General features: G+C 40.5%; 1 protein-coding gene across 3 annotated transcripts in view; it reads left to right on the top strand.

Annotated features, from left to right (window-relative positions):
- The window catches only part of CENPM (centromere protein M), a 158,366-nt gene that overhangs the window by 25,009 nt on the left and 106,562 nt on the right, over nucleotides 1-26,795 (top strand). For all 3 annotated transcript variants that reach the window (XR_012849847.1, XM_075832276.1, XM_075832275.1), the window contains exon 2: nucleotides 13,230-13,309. Coding sequence is in view for 2 of the 3 variants with exons in the window: in XM_075832276.1 (XP_075688391.1) it covers nucleotides 13,230-13,309 (80 nt within the window). In the remaining variant the exon portion in view is untranslated. The remainder of the gene's footprint in view (nucleotides 1-13,229; nucleotides 13,310-26,795) is intronic.

The raw sequence follows: 26,795 nt of genomic DNA, 5'->3' as shown, positions 1-26,795 counted from the left end.
TAAATTGTAATGTGGGTTCTCCTGGGTACGGCAATACCCTACATGTGGCTGTTATCAGCTGCCTGGGCATACGGCAGGGCTCAGAAGGGAAAGATGAGGGGGGTAAGCTGTGCGGAGTGCATCAGGGTAAATTAAAAATCAAGGGATGTATGATACATTTTAAAACAATCTTTTATACAGAGCCCTGGTTTTTCGGGACACGTGTCACATTGGTATATTGTGACTTTCCTTATCCCCCTCTTATAGCAGACTCTGCACCTCTTTTGACTCTTTCCCTTTCCACCGGTTTGGGGAACTTCTCCTGGAAAGTGTTGCCCTGGTACGATGCGTGTGGCCTCGCTTCCAGAAGTACTGGGTGCCCCCCCTTCCTGGTCCCTGAAGATTAGATCTTGAAATTCCAGGAAAGTTCCCCTCTGTCCTGCACATCGACGTAGCACGTACGCATTGTACAAAGCCATCTGTATGATGTGCCCGGCCAGCTTCTTATACCACACCGCATGGCGCTGTAGGGCTTCAGGACTTGATTTTGACAAGTCCATCCCTCCCATGTACCTATTGTAGTCCAGGATGCAGTCTGGTTTGGGGGTGGCCTTTCCTTCATATATCCTAAATCTGCAGGTATACCCTGATGCACTCTCGCACAGCTTATACATCTTCACGCCATACCTTGCCCTCTTACCCGGCAGGTACTGGCGGAATTGAACCCTCCCTTTAAAATGTACCAGGGACTCCTCAATAGAAATACACTTCTCGGGGGTGTATGCTTGGGAAAACCGGGCACTGAAACGGTCTAATAGGGGTCTCCGTTTATACAAACGGTCAAAACTGGGGTCACCTCGGGATGGGCACGGCTCATTATCAGTATAATGTAAGAAGCGAAGTATTGCCTCATTTATTTATTTTTTTAGGTTCCAGTTAAGTTCCGAAGTTGCTTTGAGGGGCCCATATATTAGAAACCCCTATTAAACACCCCATTTTAGAAACTAGACCCCTCAAAGTATTCACAACAGCATTTAGAAAGTTTATGAACCCTTTAGGTGTTTCACAGAAATTTAGAGCAAAGTAGAGGTGAAATTTACTTTTTTTTTTTTGTCAGAAAATCCTCTTTTATACCATTTTTTTTATAACACAAAAGGATTTATCAGAGAAACACAACTTAATACTTATTGCCCAGATTCTGCAGTTTTGAGAAATATCCCACATGTGGCCCTCGGGCGGTAATGGACTGAAGCACCGGCCTCCGAAGCAAAGGAGCACCTAGTGGATTATGAGACCTCCTTTTTATTAGGCACCATGTCCGGTTTGAAGAGGTCTTGTGGTGCCAAAACATTGGAAACCCCCAACCCCCCCCCCCCCAAAAGTGACCCCATTTTGGAAACTAGACCACTTGAGGAATGCATTACAGTTTTCTTGGGGTGCATGCGGCTTTTTGATCAGTTTTTATTCTATTTCTAGGTGGCGTGGTGACTAAAAAACAGCAATTCTACTATTGTTTTTTTATTCAATTTTTTTTTATAGCGTTCACCGTGCGCTATAAATGACATATTCACTTTATTCTGCGGGGCGATACGATTACGGCGATACCAGATGTTTATAGTTTTTTTTTTGGTCTTATGGCGTTTGCACAATAAAATACGTTTTGTAAACAATCATTCACTTTTTGTGTTACCTTATTCTAAGAGCCAGAACGTTTTTATTTTTCAATCAATAAAGCCGTGCGAGGACTTATTTTTTGCGTAACGAACTGTAGTTTCCATCAATACCATTTTTCGGTACATGCGACTTTTTGATCTCTTTTTATTCCATTTTTTGGGAGGTGAAGTGACCAAACAATTGTGATTCTGGTACGGTTTATTATTATTTTCTTTTACGGCGTTCACCGTGCGGGATAAATAACAAAATAATTTTGTAGTTCAGGCCGTTACGGACACGGCGATACCAATTATGTATAGTTTATTTGTTTGTTTATATATTTTTATTAATAATAAATGACTGATAAGGTAAAAAGGGGGATTTTTACTTTTAATACTTTTAAAACTTTTATTTTCTTATTTTTACACAACTTTTTTTAACTTTTTTTTTAACTTTATTACTTTGTCCCACTAGGGGACTTGAGGGCAGGAGGCCCTGATCGCTATTCTAATACACTGCACTACATGCGTAGTGCAGTGTATTAGAACTGTCAGCTACTCACTGACAGCAAGCATAGTGGGTCCTGACGTTGTCAGGACCCACTAGGCTTCCGTCTATGGCATAGCCGGACGCCATTGTTTGGTGTCCGGTTGCCATAGTCCCCATCGCCGGCCGCTATCGTGTAGCAGGCAGGCGATGGCGGATTAACCCCTAAGAAGCCGCGATCGCTATTGAACACGGCTTCTGAGGGGTTAATCGGCGTGGGAGCTCCGCGATCGGTCCCGGCACATTGAGCAGTGATAGCTGCTGTTTCCGACAGCAGACTATCACCGCTCATGAACGCGCCCCGCGCGACCGGCGCCGTGACATACTATTATGTCATGGAGCGCGAACGATGCACTTACCATGACATAATAGTATGTCCTGGAGCGTTAAGGGGTTAAGATGCAGCAGTCGCAATTGACCGCAGTGTTTGAGGGGTTAAATGGCCAGGAACAGCGCGATCGTTGTTCCCGGCCGTTAGTCTGGGCTGTCAGCTGTAAAACACAGCTGACACCCGCAGGGTATGGAGGGTGCTCAACCAATGAGTGGCCTCCATACTTCCCTATGACACTTATCATGTACATGTACGAGATAATGCGTCAAGGGGTTGGTGGACTCTGAGTATAGTGAGGATTGTAGACCGTTTTTACTGTCCCTATTGGAATAGATGCAATTACTTTCTGTTTCAGGATAAATAGTTTGTAGAATGTAGGGGTACTGCGAAGGGATTGAACATGGGTCCTAGATATGCAAAGGTTTTTATGGTTTGAGCGTAGTTTTGTATACTCATCCAGTCCTTTCCAATGTATGAAGGACTGGATGAGATATTTAGATCTATTTTTTGTATCGTCAGTGACAGAAGAGTGCCTCAATGAGTGGTTAAATTATCTCAATGGGATTGATGAAGTTAGTTTATGATGGTGTACTCTAGTCTCTATATGACCGTTGGTTTAACATATAAATCTGTACTCAAACGGATAGGATTAACACTTCGAGATATGAGAGGCTACATCCAAAATATAAGATTTGAGGCCCTACCATTTAGTCAATTACTACGTACTAGGAGAAAAGTTGCTGAGGGAGCACTGGTTAAGGAATGGCTGAGTGGAATGTGTAGACGTCTTATGGATCGTCGTTATCCTAAAAATTTGGTCAATAGACATAGAAGCAGTAAAAGCATGCACTAGCGAAGGGGTACTACGAGACAGGAACTTGATCAAACACAATCCTAGGAGTATATTTGTATCCACTTATTCTGGTTTGAGCAGGAAGATTGGAAATGTACTCACCAATAATTGGTCTATTCTAACCCAGACATTTCTCCTCCTCTGATGTCCTTTATGATGAGGTCCAGGAATATAAGAAATCGGTTGCTTAGGAGTGATGTTGAAAGACAACACAGAATAGTTATTAACAAGACCAGTTGCTTTCCATGTCTGGGGTGTTGCCAGTGGCGTAGCTATAGGGGTCGCAACTGCGACCGGGCCCCGAAGCCAGGGGGCCCGCGGCCCCCCCGCGAAAACATCAATAAAAAGTAACTATAGTAACTCGGGCCGCGGGCCCCTGTTACTATAGTAACTGACAGCACTTACCTTCCTGGTTCCTGAGCGCAGCGGAGGTCCTGACGTCACAGCGCTGTGTGCAGCGCATGACGTCACAATGCTATGCTATGCGCACAACCTCGTGACCCTGGATAGGGTCAGGACAGAACTTCCGCCGCGGCTGAAGAGGAGGGTAAGATTAATATCCCTGTCTGCTGAAGCTGATTGGCGGGGTCCGACTCCTGGGAGCTGGCCAATCAGCTGTTTAGAATGGGCCGCAGCACTCGTACGAGAGCTGCTTCCCCTTCATTCCGGTCACTTGCTCACACTGTGAATCTGTGTCGGCGATTCACAGTGTGAGCGAGTAAGGGAAATGAAGGGGAAGCAGCTCTCGTACGAGTGCTGCGGCCCCTTCAAAACAGCTGATTGGCTGGCTCCCGGGAGTCGGACCCCGACACATCAGCTATTGATGGCCTATCCTGAGGATAGGCCATCAATGTTTAGGGACTGGACAACCCCTTTAAGCCTAAGATGTAGCAGGCTTAGAGGGCCCATGAGACAGGATCACAGATTGTGTGATACTGTCTGCTGGGCCCTGTATCTAAGCCAATCACATGGTAGGCTTAGAAACATGGCCCATGTGTGATCCTGTATTACTGTATAAGATTACTGTCTGCTGGACACTGTATCTAAGCCTACCTTGTGGTAGTCTTAGATACAGGGTCCCACAGTATCACACATGGGCCCTGTATCTAAGTTCAATGCAAGTCAGAATGTTATTTACCTATTACAGTGCCCTTGTGGGCTTTAATATGTGGGTGAAACCACTCAAAAATGCAGGAATAACCTTTAATATGTGGGTGAAACCACTAAAAAATGCAGGAATAGGATTAAACCTAAATACACTATCTATAAACATATGATCGGGTTATCCATTCCAGAACATTTTGGTAAGTTTAGACATTAACGCGTTTCAATTGATATTCAGGATTATAGATGGTATTCCTTTCGCCCGAAGGGGTTTTGACAGGGAAGCTATGCTAACAAGATTCGAATTCCGTTGGATATATGAATTGGACAGTTTAGAGCCAAAAGGTTAAAACCAGGAATTCAAGAGCGGAACTCTTTTAGTGTCCCCCCCCCCCCCCGTATTTGTGTGCGATTCCCATTGCTCTAGAATAAGAGACAACATTCGTGTTGAGGAATTAAGGATGTGCCTTACTGAACGGTTACGTAGACCAGTCAGTTATGTTATTTTATGTGCTACAGTTTTTAACATTTGAACTTAATGAGGACCAGATGGAACTCCGAACATTAATATAGAGAATATTTTTTTTCTACGTACAGCACTCTACTGCCATACGTGACAAATCTCCGCTGTAGAAAATATTTTAATATGGATTTGAATATATTATGTATATGGCTACTGTGCCAAGGAATTTATGTATGTAATAATCTTTATGTGAGATGGACCTTTTGAGATATGTATCGAACTTCTGTGCACGGACATATTCCTGGTATTTGTTCCATGTGACAGGGTGTTGCCGATTTGGTGATATAACTGCCGCTGGGCCACTTCACTTTTTTTCCTTTCTCTCTTAGTGTGTGTGTGTGTGTCTCCAATTTGGGGATGCTGACTGAGATTCGCATTGGGTTTCTTAGAGGTTTCCATACCGAAGTGATTATCTTGTCACTTATATAGTGGTGGTTGATCTAAGGCAGGGGTCTCAAACTTGGCCGGGTAAGTGGGCCACATATAGAAAAAAATGGGAAGTTGACGGGCCGCATTACTTTCAAATTTGATACAATACAAAATTATTGTTAATCAATTAGTTATATGATCTACTATAACACTATATTACTATAATACTAATACCGCTAGGTTTAAAATTTGAGAGAATTCTCCACGTGCTTATTTCAACAATCCAGTTTTCCAGTTTGTGTCGCTAAATGCAGTCCGGCGGCTCAGTTGGCAGCGTTTGGCAGACACACATGTTAAGATTGGGCAGCCCCTTTTTCGAAAGTGCCACAGTGCCCTCTGTAGATAATGCAACACACCCCTAGATAATGCCACAGTGTCCTCTGCAGATACTGCCACACACTCACTTGTAGATGCTGCCACTTTGCCCTCCCCAGATGCTGCCACTTTGCCCTCCCCAGATGCTGCCACTTTGCCCTCCCCAGATGCTGCCACTTTGCCCTCCCCAGATGCTGCCACAGTGCCCTCCCCAGATGCTGCCACAGTGCCCTCCCCAGATGCTGCCACACACCCCAAGTAGATAGCTCCATTGGGGCTCCCTCTAGGAGTGGAATCCCCAGCCAGAGCGTCGCCGACTGGGGATTCCTCTGCTGTTGGAGCCCCTGACGTCACTGTCCATACACTGTGACGTCAGGGGATCCTCCTGGACGGGAATGTGATATCGGGGGCAACTCCAGAGCTGGAGTCCCGGGCAGAGCACTAGTAGGCTCTTCCTGGGACTCCAGCTGTGCTCCTGACATCACTGGGACTCCTGCTCTGGGGAAGCCCCTGACATCACTGTTGATGTATGGACAGCGATGCCAGACGCTTCCCCAGAGTCCCGGAGCAGAGCCGATACTAGCGCTCTGCACGGGACTCCAGCTCTGGGGAAGCCCCAGACATCGCTGTCAATATGAGGACAGCGATGTCTGGGGATTACCCAGAGTGGAGTCCCAGAGCAGAGCCTGTACTAGCGCTCTGCTCGGGACTCCGCTCTGGGGAAGACCCTGACAACACTGTCCATATATGGACAGCGATGTCAGGGAATTCCACAGAGCCCCGGAGCAGAGCCTGTACTAGCGGCTTTGTGTCCCGCGGGCTTCAGATGACTGCCCCAGGGGCCGCATGCGGCCCGCAGGCGGTGTGCTTGAGACCCCTGATCTAAGGCTATAGATATCCTATGGTGTATGGACTGTGTGAAATAATGGAATGTTCTTAATTTTGAAAGATATTGTGTAGTCAGGTATCCTGTCCCCTCTGCCTTCATCCGCAATTTACTAATGGTAGCCATGATGACATTCTACGCTCTAGAGGTCTAGGCGTGGTATCCGTACACCTATTCTGGCGCATGGGCAGTGGAGTTGGCTGGACGCTGATTCAGTAAAGCTAGTGTTTGTAGGTGATCAAGGTACTTTTAGGAACTATAGTTCAGATTTCCATCTTGTAATATATATGTGAGTCACTAGTTGAATAATTACGTATATTTTCACTTATTTGATTGGCTGTGTTGATCTTTGTAACTTGTTTACATATTTCTATATATATATATATATATACAGCACTGTTTTAACGGCTTAACCCCTTAATGACCGCCGATAAGCCTTTTTACGGCGGTCATTAGTGGGCTTTATTCTAGAGCGCCGCCATTCTACGTTGCTGCTGTAGAATAAAGTAAACAGAGCAGGGAGCCGTGAAATCTCCCTGCTCTCAGCTGCCAGAGGCAGCTGAGGGCTGGGGGCGTCCCTGCTCTGCCGGGTGAGATCGATATTAGTATCGATCTCACCCGTTTAACCCTTCAGATGCGGTGCACAATAGCGAGCACCGCATCTGAATGGTTTTGGAGAGAGGGAGGGAGCTCCCTCTCATCTCACTGACACCCGGTGATAAAATCGCCGAGTGTCTGTGTCTTCTATGGCAGCCGGGGGTCTAATAAAGACCCCCAGGTCTGCCTGGAGCGAATGCCTGCTAGATCATGCCGCAGGCATGACCTAGCAGATGCCTGTCCGTTTTAAACGGACAGGCAGTAATACACTGCAATACAAAAGTATTGCAGTGTATTATAATAGCGATCGGAGGATAGTGAAGTCCCGTAGTGGGACTAGTAAAAAAAATAAAAAAGTTTAATAAAGTTAATAAAAAAAAAAAAAAGTGAAACAAAAAAAAATGAAAAACCCACTTTTTCCCCTTACAAAATGCTTTACTATTAAAAAAAACTACAATAAAGCAAAAAAGTTACACATATTTGGTATCGCCGCGTCCGTAACGACCCCGACTATAAAGCTGTTACATTATTTAACCCGCACTGTGAACGCCGTAAAAAATAAAATAAAAAGCAATGGAAAAATTGCTGTTTTCTGTTAATCCTGACTTAAAAAAAATTTGATAAAAAGTGATCAAAAAGTCGCATCTACTCTCAAATGGTACCAATAAAAACTGCAAGTCGTCCCGCAAAAAACACGACCTTATACAGCTATGCCGACGCAAAAATAAAAAAGTTACAGCTCTTCGAATGTGACAATGGAAAAATGTAAAAAATGGCTTGGACATTAGGGCCCAGAATGCAAGCAGGGGGAAGGGGTTAAGAAAAACCCATTCTTGGATTGAAACGTCGCTTTGTTATGGTGAAATAAAAGGCTTCTATTGCTTCGCTATTTCAAGAACCGCTTGCCAAACACCTTGTGTGAGTGTTTGTGGTGCTCACATGACTGACACCATGTTTGTTCATACTCCATTAGCCTGTGGATACATTACATAGGACTGGTCTGTGGGCTATACTGTTCTACTGTGACAAGGGCATCATGCACTTTAAGAAATGGATGTGAGCAGAATTTTTAATAAATGTGTATTAGAAAACAGTATGATTTCCTATTCTACAAATAAGTAAAAATTAAACTGGAAACCCCGTTAAGCCTGCTTGCCAATATTTTGGCAAGAACTTTATATCGGCATTAACGAATTCGGCTTAATTTTATTGGGTCCTTTTTAAAGCTACGGCTAATCAAAGCCTCCCTCATTAATATTGACGTTTGAGCCCTCCTTTTACCCTCATTCCAAGTCTCCAATATAATATTTCTGAACAAAAAAAAAACTTTTCGGAATTCCTGTGAGTAAATATGCAGCACACTGTACATTTAATAAAACAATGCTATATTCATAAGATATAATAGTTATTATTTTTGTTTTGACTCGACTCCACATCCCTACATAAAGCACTCTATCACTGGATCAATAAAATCTTATGAAGCCCAAGATTTGTAACCACCAGAAAAGCTTAAAGCCCACACCATTGGGGGTTTATCTGTCACCTGGGCCATGAAAGCTAGCGCTTCGAATCTCCTGAGCTGCAGCCTGGCGTTGGGTCCACACATTTTCAAAATACTATAGACTTGATTTATCGTCTGCAAAAGACCTTGCTTATGCATGGGAAGTTCTCCAAGAATTTTATATGGCGTTCTCCTGTGGTGATGTCATGGAGGATGAATTGAGTAAATCTAATTCATTCTTATTTCGGTTTCTAGGAATTTTCCATGAACGCACGCTTTATTTTTCTTTCTATAGTGTAAAGAAAGCTTATTGAGCATTCTACACCTGTCTGGCTATTTAAAATACACCAAAGAATGGAGGTAGGAAGGGGCTTTAAACCTTTGTGTTTCCTGTCCCTATTAGCGCAAGGAGTCAACCACCTGCACTGCGGTCATGGAGAATTCATATTGACGACCAGAACTAATTGTATTTTCTTAGTTCAAACTCCATGACCGCACCATAGGAAAATACCAAATAACATGCTTAGGTAGGTACGATTGGAGAAGTTTCCTCCCAAGAGCAAGGTTTAATTGTATATATATATTTTTTTTTTATCTGCATGTTTACAATGATGGTCACAAAAACTTGAGTGCAGTTTTGCATTGGTGCAGTAATGATGTGGTTCTGACACACTGTTACTGCTCCGTGTGTATTTACCCTAAAAACTGCATACAGCCACAATTACCACCCAGCCCACCCCCTGTTAGTAATAACAGTCAACTCTAATAACAGAGACTGCAGAGGGAACAAACCAATCACAATAACACTTTCACATAATCTCCCCAGTCCCTAAAACTGGTCTTCAGACCCCTATTTCTAATTTAAAATTCTAAACACTTCTCACGAAGTCCTTAATCAAATCCCTAATTAATTGTGCAAGATCTAAAGACACAAGTGTATGTGTATATTATTTTATATATATATATATATATATATATATATATATATGTGTCTTCTATGTATAATTCCGGTTGCTATGTGAACTTGACCAGGGTCCACTAGGTACACGAAAAAAACACAGCACTCCAATAACTATTTGAAGTACAAAGAGTGGTTTATTCATCCATGTGAATGGTACGTTTCAGCCCCCTCTCAAGCAATGTGATATACAAACAGCCTGGGTTTTATACCCCACATAAGGCAATTTCATCATCAACTGTGATTTTAATGCAAATCATCCAATATCCTATAAAATATATGAAATACATAGACCTAAATTACACGTATGTAATGCACTTGTGTCCGTCGTACAAAAAATTCTCATTAATAAACAATGAATCGTGTCTTAAAAACATGATACAAAACGTATCAATTGTGTAGGTTCCTTGCAATGGAGCCACTCACCTATCATGAAGCAACAGCCACACAATTTTATATTAATAAACTACGGTCTCATAATTATACAGCGTCTTCAGAAACAAACTGCACATGCACCACTAATATCAAATCGCAACGCGTGGAACAGTCAAAAAGCCAATGAGGGAAGAGTGTCCCTCATTGCCAAGGCTACCTACATAGCTGGCCAATTAAAGATCAGCGTATCCCGTTGTCTAAACCACAGTACTAAATTGTCTGACCTGCGCCTGTGTACCTAAAGTATCTCGCAGACTTAGAATCGCAACAAGGATATGCCATCCTGTTGCTTGTTATGCGCATGCGTGTTCTGGCAGCACGATCCAATAACTATCTACACGTCAGAAGTCAGACCCTGTGTGGCAATTCATATGGTAAACTGTATCAAGGGAAGTAACTCTATAAAGTGAAGGAAATAACTCCACTAAAATACTAATTAACATTTCCCATATGTCTACTTTAAATTGGCATCATTTTTGTGAACATCCTTTTTTTTTTTTTTTTTCCTAGGAAGTTACAAGGCTTAGAACATTAGCAGCAATTTATCACATTTTCAAGAAAGTTTCCAAAACCGTTTTTTAAAGGTTTCAGTTCTGAAGTGGCTTTGAGGGCCTTATATATTAGAAACCCCCATAAGTCACCCAATTTTGAAAACTGCACCCCTTAAAGTTTTCAAAACAGCATTTAGAAAGTTTCTTAACCCTTTAGGTGTTTCACAGGAATTGAAAGCAAAGTAGAGGGGAAATTTACACTTTTTTTTTGTCAGAAAATCCATTTTTTTTTCTGTAACCCAAAAGGTTTTACCAGAGAAACGCAACTCAATATTTATTGCCCAGATTCTGCAGTTTTTATAAATATTTCACATGTTGCTCTAGTATGGTAATGTACTAAAACACAGGTCTCAGAAGCAAAGGCTCACCTAGAGGTATTTGGGGCCTCCTTTTTATTAGAATATATTTTAGGCACCATGTCAGGTTTGAAGAGGTCTTGTGGGGCCAAAATAGTGGAAACAGCCCCCAAAAGGACACCATTTGGCAAACTACACCCCTCGAGGAATTCATCAAGGGGTATAGTGAGCATTTTAACCACACAGGTTTTTTACTGAATAAAGTGGTATTCGTCCGTAAAAATTAAAATCAATTTTTTTTTTCCAATAAAACGTAGAAATTATAAATTTTTACAAGGAATAAAGAAGAAAAAGCACCCCAAGATTTGTAAAGCAATTTCTCCTGTTTACGGCAATACCCCATATGTGGTAATAAACGGCTGTTTGGACACACGGCAGGGCTCTGAAGGGAAGGAGCGCTATTTGGCTTTTGGAGCTCAAGTTTGCTGGATTGGTTTTTGGGTGTCATGTCGCATTTGCAAAGCCCCTGCGGGACCAAATCAGTGGACATCCCCCAGAAGTGACCCCATTTGGGAAACTACAGCCCTAAAAAGGATTTATCTAGGGGTATAGTGAGCATTTTGATCCCATAGGTTTTTTGCTGAATTTGAGTTTAATTAGGCAGTGAAAACTTAAATTGTTCTTTTTTTTTTTTTTTTTTTACGGCGTTTACCGTGCGCTATGAATTATATATTTAACTTATTCTACGGGTCGATGCGATTACGGCGATGCCATATGTACATAGGTTTTTTTTTTTTTATATTTTACGGTGATTGCACGATAAAATCACGGTTTTAAAAAAGAAAATTGTTGTTTTTATGTCGCCATATTCTAAGAGCCACAACTTTTTTTTCTTTTTCCATCAAGAAAGTTGTGTGAGGGCTTGTTTTTTTGCGGAACAAACTGAGGTTTTTTTGGTACCATTTTTGAGTACTTTTGACTTTTTGATCCCTATTTATTATCTTTTTTGGGAGCTGAAGTGAAAAAAATAGCGATTCTGGTATCGTTTTTTAATTTTTGTTATGGCGGTCACTTGCGGGATAAATTACATTATATTTTTATAGTTCAGGCCATTACAGACACAACGATACCAATTATGCATAGTTGTTGTTTTTTTTTTTGTTTTTTTTTTTCTAATAATAAAAGGACTTTAGAAGGGAAAAATTAGGAGCACACGTAGATTAACGGGCTGCAGGCACAAGGACCAGTGCTGCAGCCCGTTAATCTACATGGGGTGGTTGGGAAGGGGTTAAGAAAGGCCCTGAGAGCGCTGCGATTTTTTTTTTTATTTTATTTTTTTCGTGTGTATATAATAGTACTATTTCTGTACGGTTTTGGCACATTTGCGTATACATGTCATTTCAGACCAAATGCTGGAACTTACTACAATATAAACAGTTTTTTTGTTTGTTATTGATGGGTGGTCCAATATAATGAGTTTTCATACATATACAGTGTGTGTGTGTGTATATATATATATATATATATATATATATATATATATAATGTGTGTGTTTTTTTTTAGATAATCTTTAACATAGAGATGTATGACTGAAAATTCTGCAAGGTTTCGATCTCCTTCTTTACCCTAAATATGTCTCCTGTAAAGAGCCGTAATATCAGTGTGTATTACGACGTTACTGTGATTTTGGTAATCTTGTATGCCTCTGTGAATCTTACCGTATATGGCATGTTTATACTCGTCAGAGCGTTGTCCTGTATTTTTTGAGGGAAATTAATTTTTCACTAATTTAGGCTTAGTTCACATCTGCGCCAGAGATGCCAGAAGAAATGGCGCAGCTTGTTTAGCTGTTTTTTCCAGTAAAGTGGCGGAAACCCAATGGAACCCATTAAAGTTAATAGTTTTCTTCAGACGCCATTGGTGTTACTCATGGAATAGAAATTTTAAAAAAAAATTTAATGATGTAAACCCAGCCTAAAATGAAGGCAATTTGGATAGCAAAGCATTGAGTGGTGTTTTTACAATCTACATCATGTCAGAAAATATATGGCTTTCAGGGTTTCAGCAAATAGTTATGGGATTTAATCCTTGTTTTAATCACTTAAAATTTTACTTACATTTTTTTTTTGCCTTGTACTTTTGGTGATTTTGTGTCCACGTGCTTGGTTAAACCTACGTATACATAAAGTATGGTATGCTCGATTCCCACACGTTATGAAACTTTTTCTTTTTATATGTAAAATATATATTATCTGTGTTCAATTTATGTAGTTGGTCGGCTCAGAGGAGGGTTATCGGGAACTAATTGCCAAGGCAATTCTGAGAGAGATGGGAACTTTTGAAGTTAAAATGTGAGTATGTAAAGTTTTTTGTTTAAAGTACTGTTTAAATTGTTTACTTAGCGATTGCACATTGATAGAAGCAATACTCTGCTGGTAAACCATCTCCCCTATTGTAAACTTGCTAAAAATTATTAAAACCAAGAGCAGTTGATTAATATTAATCTAAATATATATGTGAAGTCCTTCAGGTTTTTAAGGGCCTTTTAAACGTCGGTAAATCACAGATAGACTTTCATAAAGAAAGTTAAGGAAAATCTATACTTTTTTTATTAACATCTAATAAAGATGGTAGTTTTGCTAAATAGGATATACACTATAACTATCCCATCCACTGTACAGACGTGTACTTTACTTTTCCTCTACTCTCAACATATCCTAAGATGTGTGGTGCAAGATGACCAGCTGTGAAAACCCCCCAAAAAAACTTGATTTTGCTATAATCTTTCACTAGATGTCTAAAGCTTCATTCACATATCAGTCAGGTAATGGTGGTGGATCCAGTGTCAATGGTTTCCGTTTGTCTCAGTTGTGCAAAGGTTCCGTCATTTTGACGGAATGAATACCGTAGTCGACTATGCTATTCATTCCGTCAAAGCGACGGAACCCTTGCACAACTGAGACAAACGGAAATCATTGGCAAACACAGCCTATCTGTACATATAGGGAACTAGAGGATTGTCTCAAGATGCAACATATATCAAACCGTAATAATAGAAAAGTTTACATGTATCTAAGTAGAGACTTCCAAATATATAGACCAAGCGTAACTTGGTGCAATGACCAAAACTATATCGATAAACCTACAAACAAGAGGTCAATGCTAGCACAAAAGATCATAATTTGTCATAAAAAAAATCACTTTATTGGGGAATAGATCCAAAACATTAAAAGATGAGTCACGCAATGTAAACAACATGGCATCAGTCTGTACAGGACAAAATATAGTAAAGTCAAGGCATGTACATGCATAAATAGAAGTATACAGACATGTGGATATAAGGATAAATAAGAGGATACCGACTATGCCCAGCACATGATATGTAACACTTATATACTGCCGTCAATGACCATGTATAATAGTGAAGAAGGCATGAAGGCACAAAGGTGCATACGTGTGTAACAAGAAACAGGGCATAGGCAACAATCGATATACCATGAAGTCAAATTTTATCACAGGCCTGAAAAGTGCAAAACAAAGGCCCTACAAAGTAGAGGACATACCTATATTCATGTTCCTGCACAGGAGAGACGCCAGAACCCGACGTGCGTTTCGGCAGATGCGTTCGTCCGGGGGTGGCGTCATCCTGGTGTGAACCTCCCTATTTATGGTCTGACTCAGCAGGCACCAGTCAGAGGATCACGGAGGAGGGAGATAGAGTGGCATCAAGCCGGGGGTACAAAGATGGCGCCGCCCCACTTCCAGTACCGCGTCATCCGAGAGGATGTGACGCAGCGGTGTCTGACATCACCGCCCCCATCCAACCCCGATTGGAGACGGCGGACAAAAGGTGTGTAGACCACTCCCCCCCCCCCCCCCCCCACACAAGCGCACTGTCCCTCCGCCAGGATCTACAAGTGGTGCTCACATAGGCAACAGAGTGTAAGAAATGTATGGATATTCATGTATGGAGAAACGTATGTGGGGATATTGGATGCAGGTTATTAATCTCCCCATAATGTGTGCAAATCAACCAGTGATGGTAGGATGTCTGTGTGCAAAAAGTTGGTAAATCTATGTGTACGAACATAATGCAGGGATCGATGTATATGAAAAATAATACCACTAGATTCAAAACTCAAAATGGGGAAGAGACTGTGAAAAACAAATAAGTGAACAGTGATGTGAAGCTAATGAAAGTGGGGGTGGGGGTGGGGAGAGGGTCAGAGAAAAAAGGACCGATTTGTGGTTCAAACAAATAAAATGCATTGTGTGAAAAAACATACTTCAGCCATATAGAAATATGGAGGATGAAAAATAAGAAAAAATAATGTGTGTACATGTGTCCACGCATGCATGAACACATAAACACAAGAAGTGTAATAAACCAAGATGTGAATGGTAAACACGAATGTAAACGGTGAATCAAAATACTGGACTAAAATAACATGATGATGATGATAATAATAAGTGTCGCAGTGGATGATAATAGTAGTAATGAGCGTCACAATCTATGAAAATTACAAAAGTAATAGAAAAATGTGCATCTAAATACACATCGTACACACAAATCACGGATCTATAGATTACTGATGAATCACATAATTCTTGGTCCGTTCTGTTCAGTATATACACTTCCACACCCTTCTCGTACATCCAGCAATCAAGCATCTACTGGAAATGCCTATATCAAAACAATTTGAAGAAAAAAGGAGGGTAGTTACTGATCTGAAGAAATTAGTGAGATAAAAGATAATAAAAACATGGACCTGCAAGAAGTCAATGGTTATCAAAACGGAGCATAACTCCGTCTCATTGAGGCCAAGTGAATGCATTGTCCCAAGAGTCCAAATCCATCGGGCTTCACATTGTGCCAAACTTTGTCTTATAGCCACTCCCCTCATGTCACACACAATACGGTCAATCCCTCTCACCATAAGTTTTGATGGATCACAAGAATGATGCACCTTAGTGTCGAGCCACTGGTTTCGGGGCTTCCAAGACATCCTCCTCTACTACTCGCATAATATCACATACGTGCTCCCTTACACGTACCTTCAGTTCCCTAGATGTAAGACCAACATAAATTTTTGGACACGGGCATGTCGCATAGTATACAACCGCTTTCGTGGTACATGTGATTGAATGCGTGATGGTAAAAGTTTTCATACATGTTGCATTAAGGAAAGTATTTGCTTTTTCAATATTAGGACATGCTATGCAGTGTCCACAGGGGCTACATCCCCATTTAGGACCCTTGGTCCCAAAAAGGTATTTTGCCTTTATGAGGTCATAGCGGCTCCCCACCAGGTGATCCCTCAAGTTCTTTGAACGTCTAGCTGTGATACCGGTATATATAGTAATGTATTGTTCTAGTATGGAATCTGTAAAGAGTATCCGCCAATAACGTTTGAAGATTTCTCTTATTTGCGACCACCTAGAGTGATAGTTGGTTACAAATCTCACCTGTGTTTGTGTGTCCTTTTTTTCGGATATAGGAGATCTTCTCTAGCTGTATGTTTGGCCCTGTAATATGCTTTCTTAATAGACCTCATACTGTATCCACGGTTTGAGGAACCGGTTCTTTAGGTCCTCAGCCTGTTCCATTGAAACCTATGGTTTCCGTTTGTTTGTTAGGGCTCCATTCTGACGAAAAGCTCAGACGGAACGTCCGAAGAGAGCCCTGACGGAAATGTGAATGAAGCCTAGGCTATATGGGTCTATATATGGCCACCCAGTGGTTGTGATGTATGTTGCAGCCTGTCAAAGGTTTTGCTAGCATGTAACGATTTTCTATTGAATTTGTTTTGTGAGAAGTTGCGGCCCTTAACCAAATTCAAGCAAAGGTAAATGTGGACACATCTTTAAAATTTAAGTGGTTGTATTTCATTTGAACATTTTATAGAAAGAGCCCATAGGATCCACTTAAAACCTCCCCCCCCCCATCCCAGGTACACCACCCAGGTCGGTACTGGTTAAAATGTTTAGTTCACTGGATCGAGTTAAAATAATGCGTTCTAGAGAAAAATACCAGGATTTGCCCTGGTATAGTAATATTATAAGGCTCTTTCCGGATTTTGCTCAACAGACACAAAAAGAGAGACGTACATTTAGAGAGTGTAAAAAGAGACTGAGGGAACAAAAGATTGAATATTCTCCTATTATTAGCTAAATTAAGGATTGTATATAAAGAAAGTATTGTTTTTTACTAATGCTGAAGAGGTTACGGACTGGATGGATAATAGTCTCTTCCTGAATTGTAAAGTCGGTTTATGAGTTGTGCAGGGTCTTCTGATAAGGCTGCAAACATGTATAGAGAGGTGTGTGTGTGTGTGTATATGTGTATATATATTTTGGAGGAGGATAATATGTTTGCAGCTAGTAACTGGTGTATGTATAAATGTACAGTTGAGAACTGTTTCGGTGGGGTGGAGGGGTTTTGAATCATGCTAGTGAAGGGGTTCTCTGGTGTAATTTAGATAGGACACAGGGGTCTATACAAAAAGGGGAAGCGGAGAGATTCAGTATTTTTTTAATGGTGAAGATTATTTCTTGGAACGTTAGAGGGTTGAGAGACATTCTTAAGCGTCTGGCGGTATTTAACTAACTATTTAGCAACATATAATCCTGATCTCATTTGTACACAGGAGACACATTTGTTAAAGGGGAAAGAGAAGGGGGTTAAAAAAATATGGGTAGGAGAACAATATAATTAATTTAATTCGACCTATTCCAGGGGGTAAGCATACTAATGCATAAAAAAATAATAATTTGAGAATATATGATGCAATGAATGGGGATGTGGAGACTTCTAGGCGAGCACACTTTCTGAACTGGGAAAGGGACATGGGGAAATCTTTCTCCATGGCACAATGGGAAACAGCGATTAAATGGACTTTGAAGTCCTCAGTTTGCATGAACCTTTTGGAAGTTTTCCATAAGGTTCTGTTGCGATGGTACTATACTCCGACCAAACTGGCGAGGATATATCCTCAAACCTCTAACCTATGTTGGCGTAACTGTGGTCAAGAGGGCTCGCTATATCATATATTTTGGGGATGTCCCCACCTGAGGACCTTTTGGGCCAACATTTTTCAACTACTATCAGAGGTCTTGAAGATTCCTGTTGTCCAGGAGCCAGGGGTAGCATTGTTATCCTTGGAGATAGAAAAGTTCCCGCCGATTTACCGACCCTTAGTGTGCCATGTTTTGCTCACAGCGAAGTTATTGATAGCTAAAGCCTGGAAGTCTCCAATACCACCCACACAAGAGGAGGTAATAGCTAGGGTGTCAACGCATTGTGTATATGAACGCATTTTTTATCTAAGACAACAGAGATATGCTTCTTATATCGCCTTTTGGAATCCCTGGATAATATATCATAAAGTGGAGATGGAGATAACACAGATATCAGCAATTTCCCTTCCCTCCTAACCTTCCCCCCTGTACCTCCCCTTGTTTCTGGTTCTCTGTTAAAAGTTTTGCGTGCAAGATGGACTACTTTGAAGCATTGATATATACTTGTATATGAAGCACTTTATGTAACATTTGTTGTTTATTTGAAAATTATAATAAAAATAATTGCAAAAAAAAAAAAAAAAATAATAATTTGAATATTATGCTCATTGGGAAGATACGGAAGGAAGATTTATTGTACTTCACTGTCTGATTCAAAATTCTGAATATGTCATGATAATAGCATATGTACCGCCACCGTTTAAGCATGAAATATCGAGTATAATATATAACCTCTTGGAGGAGAAACATCTTTTTGAATTTTTCAATCTGGAATGTGGGTGATCTTAACGGTGTAATGGATACTCAAAAGGATAGATTTAACCCTTCACCAGGTAACAGCCAAAGACAAACCGGTACAACTCCTTGGTTTAAATGGTGTCCGGAAATAGATTGGCTGGATATATGGAGAGTTAGTAATCCAGGAAAAACAGTTCTCCTGTTCTAAATCATATGGTACATTTTCGAGGCTAGATTTAGCCTTGGGTAATAGGAGGATGGTAATGGAGGTAGAGAGAGCCATCTATGGACCAAAGGTCTTTCTGACCACAGACCACTGGTAGTGGAATTAAACAAAAAAAAAAACAGGGGAAACGGGTGTAGTAAGATGGAAAATTAACTCATACTGGACTAATGCAATAACCGTCAATGAGACAATATTGTGTGTGAATTCTTTGAAATGAATGACACTGCCCAAAAAAAAAAATCATAGTATGGGATACTTTTAAAGCCTTTTTTAGAAGTTTATGTAAGAAAGAAATATCACAGCTTAAATCTAAATATCACAGGGAAAGGAAGAGATTGATGGAAGAAAGTGCGTAACTTGAAGCAACATATGTTAGGGATCCTTCTTAAATAAATAAAAAGGGATGGATAGATACACAGAATTTGCTGGAGGAACATATTCTGCAAAAAAACATATAGCTCCTCAGCAGCATGTAAGACCAACTGGCTTGTGGGTAGAGAACCCAGGGAAGCTGCTAGTACAATTGATAAATAATGAAAATAAAAATGCCTATAGAGGGGCTCTAAGAAGCACGGATGGAATTATTTTACGGAAGGAGAATGAAATCTTGTATATATTTTATAAAAACAATACCTAAAATAGCACAACAGAATATAGGGATACAATAGCAGACTTGTCAGCCTATGTAGACTCCGCGAGGTTGAGAAATCTTTCAACAGAAGCTAGTAACATACTAGATGCCCCACTGAAGCTGGAAGAAATTAAAAAGGACCTGGGGAAAAATAGAGCACCAGGAGCCGATGGGCTCCCGATGGAGATATATAAAAAAATATCAAGAATTATTGTCCAGAGAATTAATAAACACGCTGGCGGAGGCTTATGATGGTGGGATACTCCCGGAGCCAATGTATGGTGCAGACATAACTTTGGTATGTAAACAAGAAAAGGATATACTGGACCCCGGGTCATGCAGGCCAATCTCCCTGCTAAATGTAGACATGGGAAGGTATTGGCGGAGAGGCTGGCCAGTGTGATCCAAGAGGTTGTTGGAGAAGAGTAAACAGGATTTGTTTCAAGCAAAACATCATATAATATTCTCAATCTATTTTCACTTATGGGGTCGGAGGAGGTCAGCAGGAATGGAGGCCCAATCCTCTCGCTGGATACACCGAAAGCATTTGATAGGGTAGAATGGCCCTTTTTGTGGACAACAATGGAGAAAATGGGGTTTGGACCACAATTCATGAGGTGGATGAAACTGATTTATAGGAAAGCAGAGGCCTCAGTGTGTATAAATGGCGATAGATCGCCTCCATTCCTGCTGATACGAACACGGCAAGGTTATCCTCTGTCGCCTTTGTTATTTGCATTGGGGATAGAGGTACTAGCTAACCAAATAAGGAATAGTAGAGATATGAAAGGATTTAAGGTTTCTCTTTATGCAGACTATCTGGTGTTTTTGGATCATACTAATGAATCCCTAAACGTAGGGGAGATAATTGAGAATTATTCAAGATTTCTCTGGGTTCATAGTTAATTGGGTAAAATCAGTATTGATCCTATGGGCAAATTGGACAAGGATAGAATTAAAAGAATAGTACCAAAACTGAGAGTGTTGGAAGAGAGAATCCTTTAAATATTTAGGAATTAATATATCCAGTGAGGTGGAGCGATATGTGGAACTGAATGTGGTCCACTTGGTCCACAGCTGGAGAGCAACTTTGGTCCAAAATTAATTTATCTATGGCCGCTAAGATAAACTTCATCAAAATGGTGTGGTTACCCCAAGCGTTGTACTGTTTTAAAAACTGCCTGTTGGAGATATCTGCAACTATTTTCTCAATCATGGATACCCTGATGAGGGAACCTATATGGAAAGATGGCAATGCTAGAATTGGGAAGCAATATATACAACTTCCGGTTGGCAAAGGGGGATTGGCAGTCCTAAATTGGAAAGCATATTTGGCAGCACAAGGGTCAGCAACACTGAGGGAAACTCCAAAAGGAGTAACAGAAATACATAAATGGGTTTATCAATTTTCTGGATAGAAAGATGGAAGTGTTAGAGGCAAGTTCACACCGTATCCGCTCACGGCTGCCGATTTTGTATACCTCTTCTGTATGCTGGTAAAAAATAAAACAAATTATTGGCATAAAACATTGGTTTAAAAAGACACTTATTTGGGATAACCTATTCATCATAAGCCAAAAAAATAGAGGGGTATAAGGAATTAATAAGATTGGGTATATGTTTTTTGTGTCAGATAATGGAAGGAAACAGAATTAAATCATTTGAGACTCTTCAAAGAGAATTCGGGTTACATAGTAAATACCATTCCTTATATATTAGATTAAAGTGGATACTAAAAGATGTGGGGAAAATATATGAAAAGAATTTAGAGGACGAAAGGGTATCTACATGTATAGAAGATGTGGGGGATAGGAATGGTTTGTCATTTTCGTATAATAAGTTAATGGATGCACAGGTTAAAAATACACAATTGAAATGTATTGCACATTGGCACGAAGATTTAGGAGAAATCAGACGTGAAATTGAATGGGGAAAAATGATAGAATTGATTCCCAAGGTATCTAAAAACGTATCGCATAGAATTACACAATATAGGAAATATATCTTAAAACAATGGATTTCAGAAGTAGAACCAAGTGTTGGCACCTGGAAACAATTAATAAAGGTATACATACAGCAGGAACAAAATTGGGCTATGAGAAATTAAACATTGATGGGAATTAATAAAGTATGGGGAACCTGGCTTGAAGCGCATGCATAAAATTCCCATGGTATACTAATATTTTATACCCTCTAGAATGAGATACTATAGAATTTCGTTTTTTATTATATAATTTTTTTTTATTTTTTTGTCTGCTCCCCCTTCACCACCCGGTATCTTCATTCGTGGGAGGGAAGGGGTGTTTAAATATAAAATTTAGAAAAAGGTGGTGTTGAAATGCATTTTTAGCTAACAACAAGTATGTATGTATGTAATGTTGGAAAAAAAATAAATAAATATGAATCATTTGACGACTGGGTGTTCTCCCTTCTCAATGGGGCGAGCCCCTTCACACTCTGACACGGTCCTGTACGTGCTGGTAGTGCCAGTGTATTTCAGGACATACCCTATTAACAAATGCTAATGCCCTGTAGGCGATTTATTCAGAAAGAAATAATAGTAAGTAGAAAAAAGTAAAGCAATTAATCGCCTGTCAAAATCTAGGGGTATGTGGGTCCACTAAGCCGCTCTGCCGTAGCGGAGAGGCAGCTGGCCAAGTCACAGTCGATGCAAACGTCTACACAAAAAGTTCGTGGCACAGGAGTACTTGAGAAAGCCCAGTCAATGGTAGAGGCTCTAACATGGATGGGGCTAGATGTGGCAGGTTGCTACAGACGTGGTGAATGATACTAGGAGTGGCAGATGACACCAGACGTGGCGTATAGCAGTAGGCATAGCCGGTTGCGTCCGACGTGGCGGATGACACCAGACGTGGCGTATAGCAGTAGGCTTAGCAGGTTGCGCCAGACGTGGCGGATGACAGCAGGCGGCACTACACGACTCCAACACTAGACAGGCTCAAGAACAAAACACAGCACGGGATACAGGTAGCAGGGCACGGGAACACAGAGCAGGGTAACACTATGGGACCATTTGTGATACAGACATGGGAAGACTACAACAATGCTCAGGCAAGGAGTGAAAGAGTTTTATAGTTCAGGGTGGACACTACAGGGCAGGGCGCCGCATGTGCTGACGTCTCCGCGGAGGGAGACGTCGGCAGGTCCTCAGGTAAATAAGGGCTGCAGTCCGTGACCGCGACAGTTATACCGAATAGGATTGCACTATCTTTAGCAAAAGAGAAACTTTTTTAATAAAAGGTTGATAACTTGGTTCTAGACATAGCTCTGGGTATGATTACCTGATGTACAATATCTACGTCCAACCAACTTCTTCTTTACATGAGCGTATTTCACGTCCATGTTACTTCGCGTTAAAACAACGGACGTCCCACGGACCTATGCAATTCATTGGGGCCATTCAGACATTGTGTTTTTCACGCAGTGTGTGTCCGCTGCGTGAAACTCACTGCATGTCCTGTTCTTCTGCGTTTATTGCGCATCACGCCTCCTTTTGAAATCAATGGGTGCGTGAAAATCACGGACAGCACACAGACGTCATCCGTATGCTGTCCGTGATTCACGCAACAGTTGCTAAAGAAATGAGAAAAAGAAAAACACCTTCAGTTTTTTTTTTGCTGACGTAAAAAACGTGTGATATACGGATGATATACGCTCGTAAAAAATGCAGTCCCGCACTGCACAGAGCCAAACAAATGTAACAGCTTTTGTAGGCCAGATAATAGCCAGCGGTTATATAAGAAAAACATTTGGTCACGGGGAAAAAACGACTGATGAAAAAAAACACAATAAACGTGACTTACTTTGTTGATAAAAAAAAAAAAAGGTTATCCTTTAGAATAGAGGGTGGGTCAAAAAATGCTGTAAGGAAAACAAACTGACCCTGTTAAAAAAATACCAGGTCACCCTACCCAATCGGGGCAATGCCCCTATCTCCAACCTATACCCTAGACTCCCTGTTAATGGTCTGTTCGATTTAATAGTCTAGGGAATGGATGGGGTGCAAACAGTGAGATTTGGTGTGATACCAATAGGTCAAAGGTAAATACAAAAAAAAACAAAAAACAGTGGTGCAGTATTCAGATAGATAACAAATTGGCCTATATTACTCAAGGATGGAAAAGATGTATTGTAAAACTTAATAATATACACATGTTACATTCTAGATCTCATTGGCCATTATGTTTCTCTAATAGGAGGTACCCCACAACCATGTATGCCTAGTAGAGTCACCGGGATTGGGTAATTAATCTGGATTAAAGTGAATGGTCGTTTGTGGCCAATTACTCTTCCCTCCAAGCAAAAGAAAGCGCCCTCGGTTGGGTAATGCAGCCTCCATATATCTCACTATTCTACTATTGACAGTAGGCGTTGCAGAGAAAACAGTGTTGGTGCAGCCATTTGAGTATTATTCTATTAGATAGAATTTATCTTGAGTATAATCTAATAACATATTGAAATGTCCCATGCAGATTACTCTGGCTTTGGGATAATTGGCTGTGGATGTGACAATAGGTGGTCTGTACCCTATCACACACCCTGGAATGCCAATGGGTTGATATGGCAAGCGGAGGCCTAACAATTGCCTCCTGGTCTGTCAATCACTGAAGCCTATTAAGTCTTATCAGAGGCAAGCCCTAATAGCGTGCCTGTCAAATGTTCAGATCTTCAAGTGGGACGAGATAAAAAAAAAAATCGTAAAAAAAAAAGTTTTCTAAAAATAAAAAAATTTACGTTTTGTTACTGGGAAAAAACATTACATAAATTATACATAATTATCGCTGCATCCGCAACGACCTGTACTATAAAATTGGTATGTTATTTAACCTTCATGATGAACCTCGTAAAAACAAAAACCTAAAAAATATGGCACACGCAGCAAAATGATGGTGGTTCCTCCGCCCTGCGGGCTGATAGGACAGATGGGACTTTTAATAAGAGCGAGCCTATAAAATGGACCCATAAACTCCACCCTTTTTTTTTTTTTTTTTCCTGGCGCAAGACCGTTGGATTTCATAAAGTCTTATATAGGTACTAGGCTGTGTTAAAGATAATTATTTTTCCTTTTTCTTTTCTTCCTTTCCTTCCTCTCTTTCCTTCCATACATCTATCCAAGTTTTCAGAATTAGCCATCATTATGTGACTTGTGTATGCCCTTTTTTTTTTTTTTTTTGTTTAGCAGTTTTCCTTTTCTGCTTGCTCTTTTTTTCTAATTCTCAGTTGTCTCTAAGATATGAGCGGAGCCTAACGGCTATCATGTCTTCTTTACACTGCCCTCTCTGAAAAGAACTGTGCTCTCCTATCCTATCTCTGTTATATATAGAGATACAGTTTGGAGGACATTATACGACATTATACAACAGTAGGTGAGAATCCAGTACTGGGGAAACAAAAATCTTACCAGCAGCCTGTGTCTTTTTCCCCCCTGCTCCTGCTTCAGCAGTCACGTGTGGCTGTGTCGTGTGTCATCAGGAAGCAGAAAACTACAGTGTGTGGGATCACGTGACAGAAGTATCAGGTTCCATTTAGCAAAATTGTAAATAACAGTAAATTAGGAAGCATGCTTAAATGTATTTATAGAATTGATATTCAAATGTAAATGTTCTCCAGATTAACACTTTTTTCTTTAAATTTGTCTTTATTAAGAATTTCGATGTCACATCATATACAAACATTTCAGATTCATCTTGTATAGTTACATCCGTTTTTAGACATCTTACAAAGAAACACACACAACATAATATAACAAACATACATACTTTTAACAACAATGAAATCACTGTGGAAATAATGCATCACCTTTGAAATTGGCATTTTGAGTCCATGCCTTCCATATAGCCGAGAAAGAATGGGCCGTATTTGCACCATACGCGATAATCTTCTCATACATGTATGTGGTATTCAATAGCGAGAACACCTCCTCAATAACCGGAACCCTCTCACTCCTCCAATGTCGGGTTATAACTAATTTAGCAAGAAGCAGAATTTTGCATGTCAAAACTCTACATTGTGCCGGTATATTCTGGGTACCTATAAACAGTAATGCCAATTGAGGTATGGCGGTGAGATTGCATTTTAATATATCAGATATCAATTGGAAAATATCTTCTCAATATGGCTTCAGTATAGGACAACTCCACAAGGTGTGGTATAGAGACCCTCTGCATCCACATTTTCTCCAACAAGTAGATGGGGTATTCGGATACATACTGTGTAATCGGTCAGGTGTAAAATACCATCTCAACATAGTTTTCATAGCTGCCTCGAGGTGCGAGCTACATCTAAATGATTTATGAATTAAAGTTAATGCGTCTGTCCATTCCTTCTCAGTGAAAGTGACACCTATCTCTCTTTCCCACACTCTAAAAGGATATGCTTTCTTAAAATTTTGATGGTCATTTAGTAAACTATAGATTGGCTTTAGGCCTTTGGAGCCTTTCTGAAATATATGAAATATTTGAGAATTGTATCTAATTAGACCAATGTTGGTGCTAGACAAAAAATGTCTTATTTGTAAATATTTATAGAACTCACTTCGATGCAGAGAAAACCTAGCCGATAATTCCGTAAAAGACTTGAGGAGATTATTGTCGTATAAATCTGCCAGTGAACCAATCCCATGTTTCACCCATAAATTGACATTTAACTCTGGTATAGCAGCACTCATCATTTCCAAAGGTACATATGATCTTGATATCCCAATGTTTACATCCCAGTGCCTATGGAAATAATTAGGTTCTCTAATATTCCATAGGTTAGCTATCAATAGCGCTTTCAAATTAATAGGAGCCGATAAAACATTTTCAATATGTACCCAGTGTTTAGCAGTTTCGAGGTGCCACCAATATTTCAATTGCGAAACCTGACATGCTATAAAATAATCGTATACATCAGGTACCCCCAAGCCACCTTTCTTCTTATCTTTAGTGAGTAATTTATATGAAATTCGTGGCTTGCGGTTAGCCCATATGAACGAAGAAACAACCCGACGTATGGAAGTAAAGAAGGATCCCGGAACTTCAATTGGGAGTGTTCTGAATATATAAAGAAGTCTTGGTAACAGAAGCATTTTAAAAGCCGCTATTCTGCCAATCCACGAAACCTCAAATGCTGAAAGTCGACATGCTTCAGTGGAGATGGCTTCTAGGAGTGGCAAATAGTTAGCCTTATATAGTTTTTGGTATGAGACAGTTAACGTGAGTCC

Source organism: Rhinoderma darwinii, chromosome 7, assembly GCF_050947455.1.
Source record: "Rhinoderma darwinii isolate aRhiDar2 chromosome 7, aRhiDar2.hap1, whole genome shotgun sequence".
Classification (NCBI taxonomy): domain Eukaryota; kingdom Metazoa; phylum Chordata; class Amphibia; order Anura; family Rhinodermatidae; genus Rhinoderma; species Rhinoderma darwinii.
Note: the sequence above shows the minus strand (reverse complement) of the source record. Positions and strands in the feature narration are given on the sequence as shown.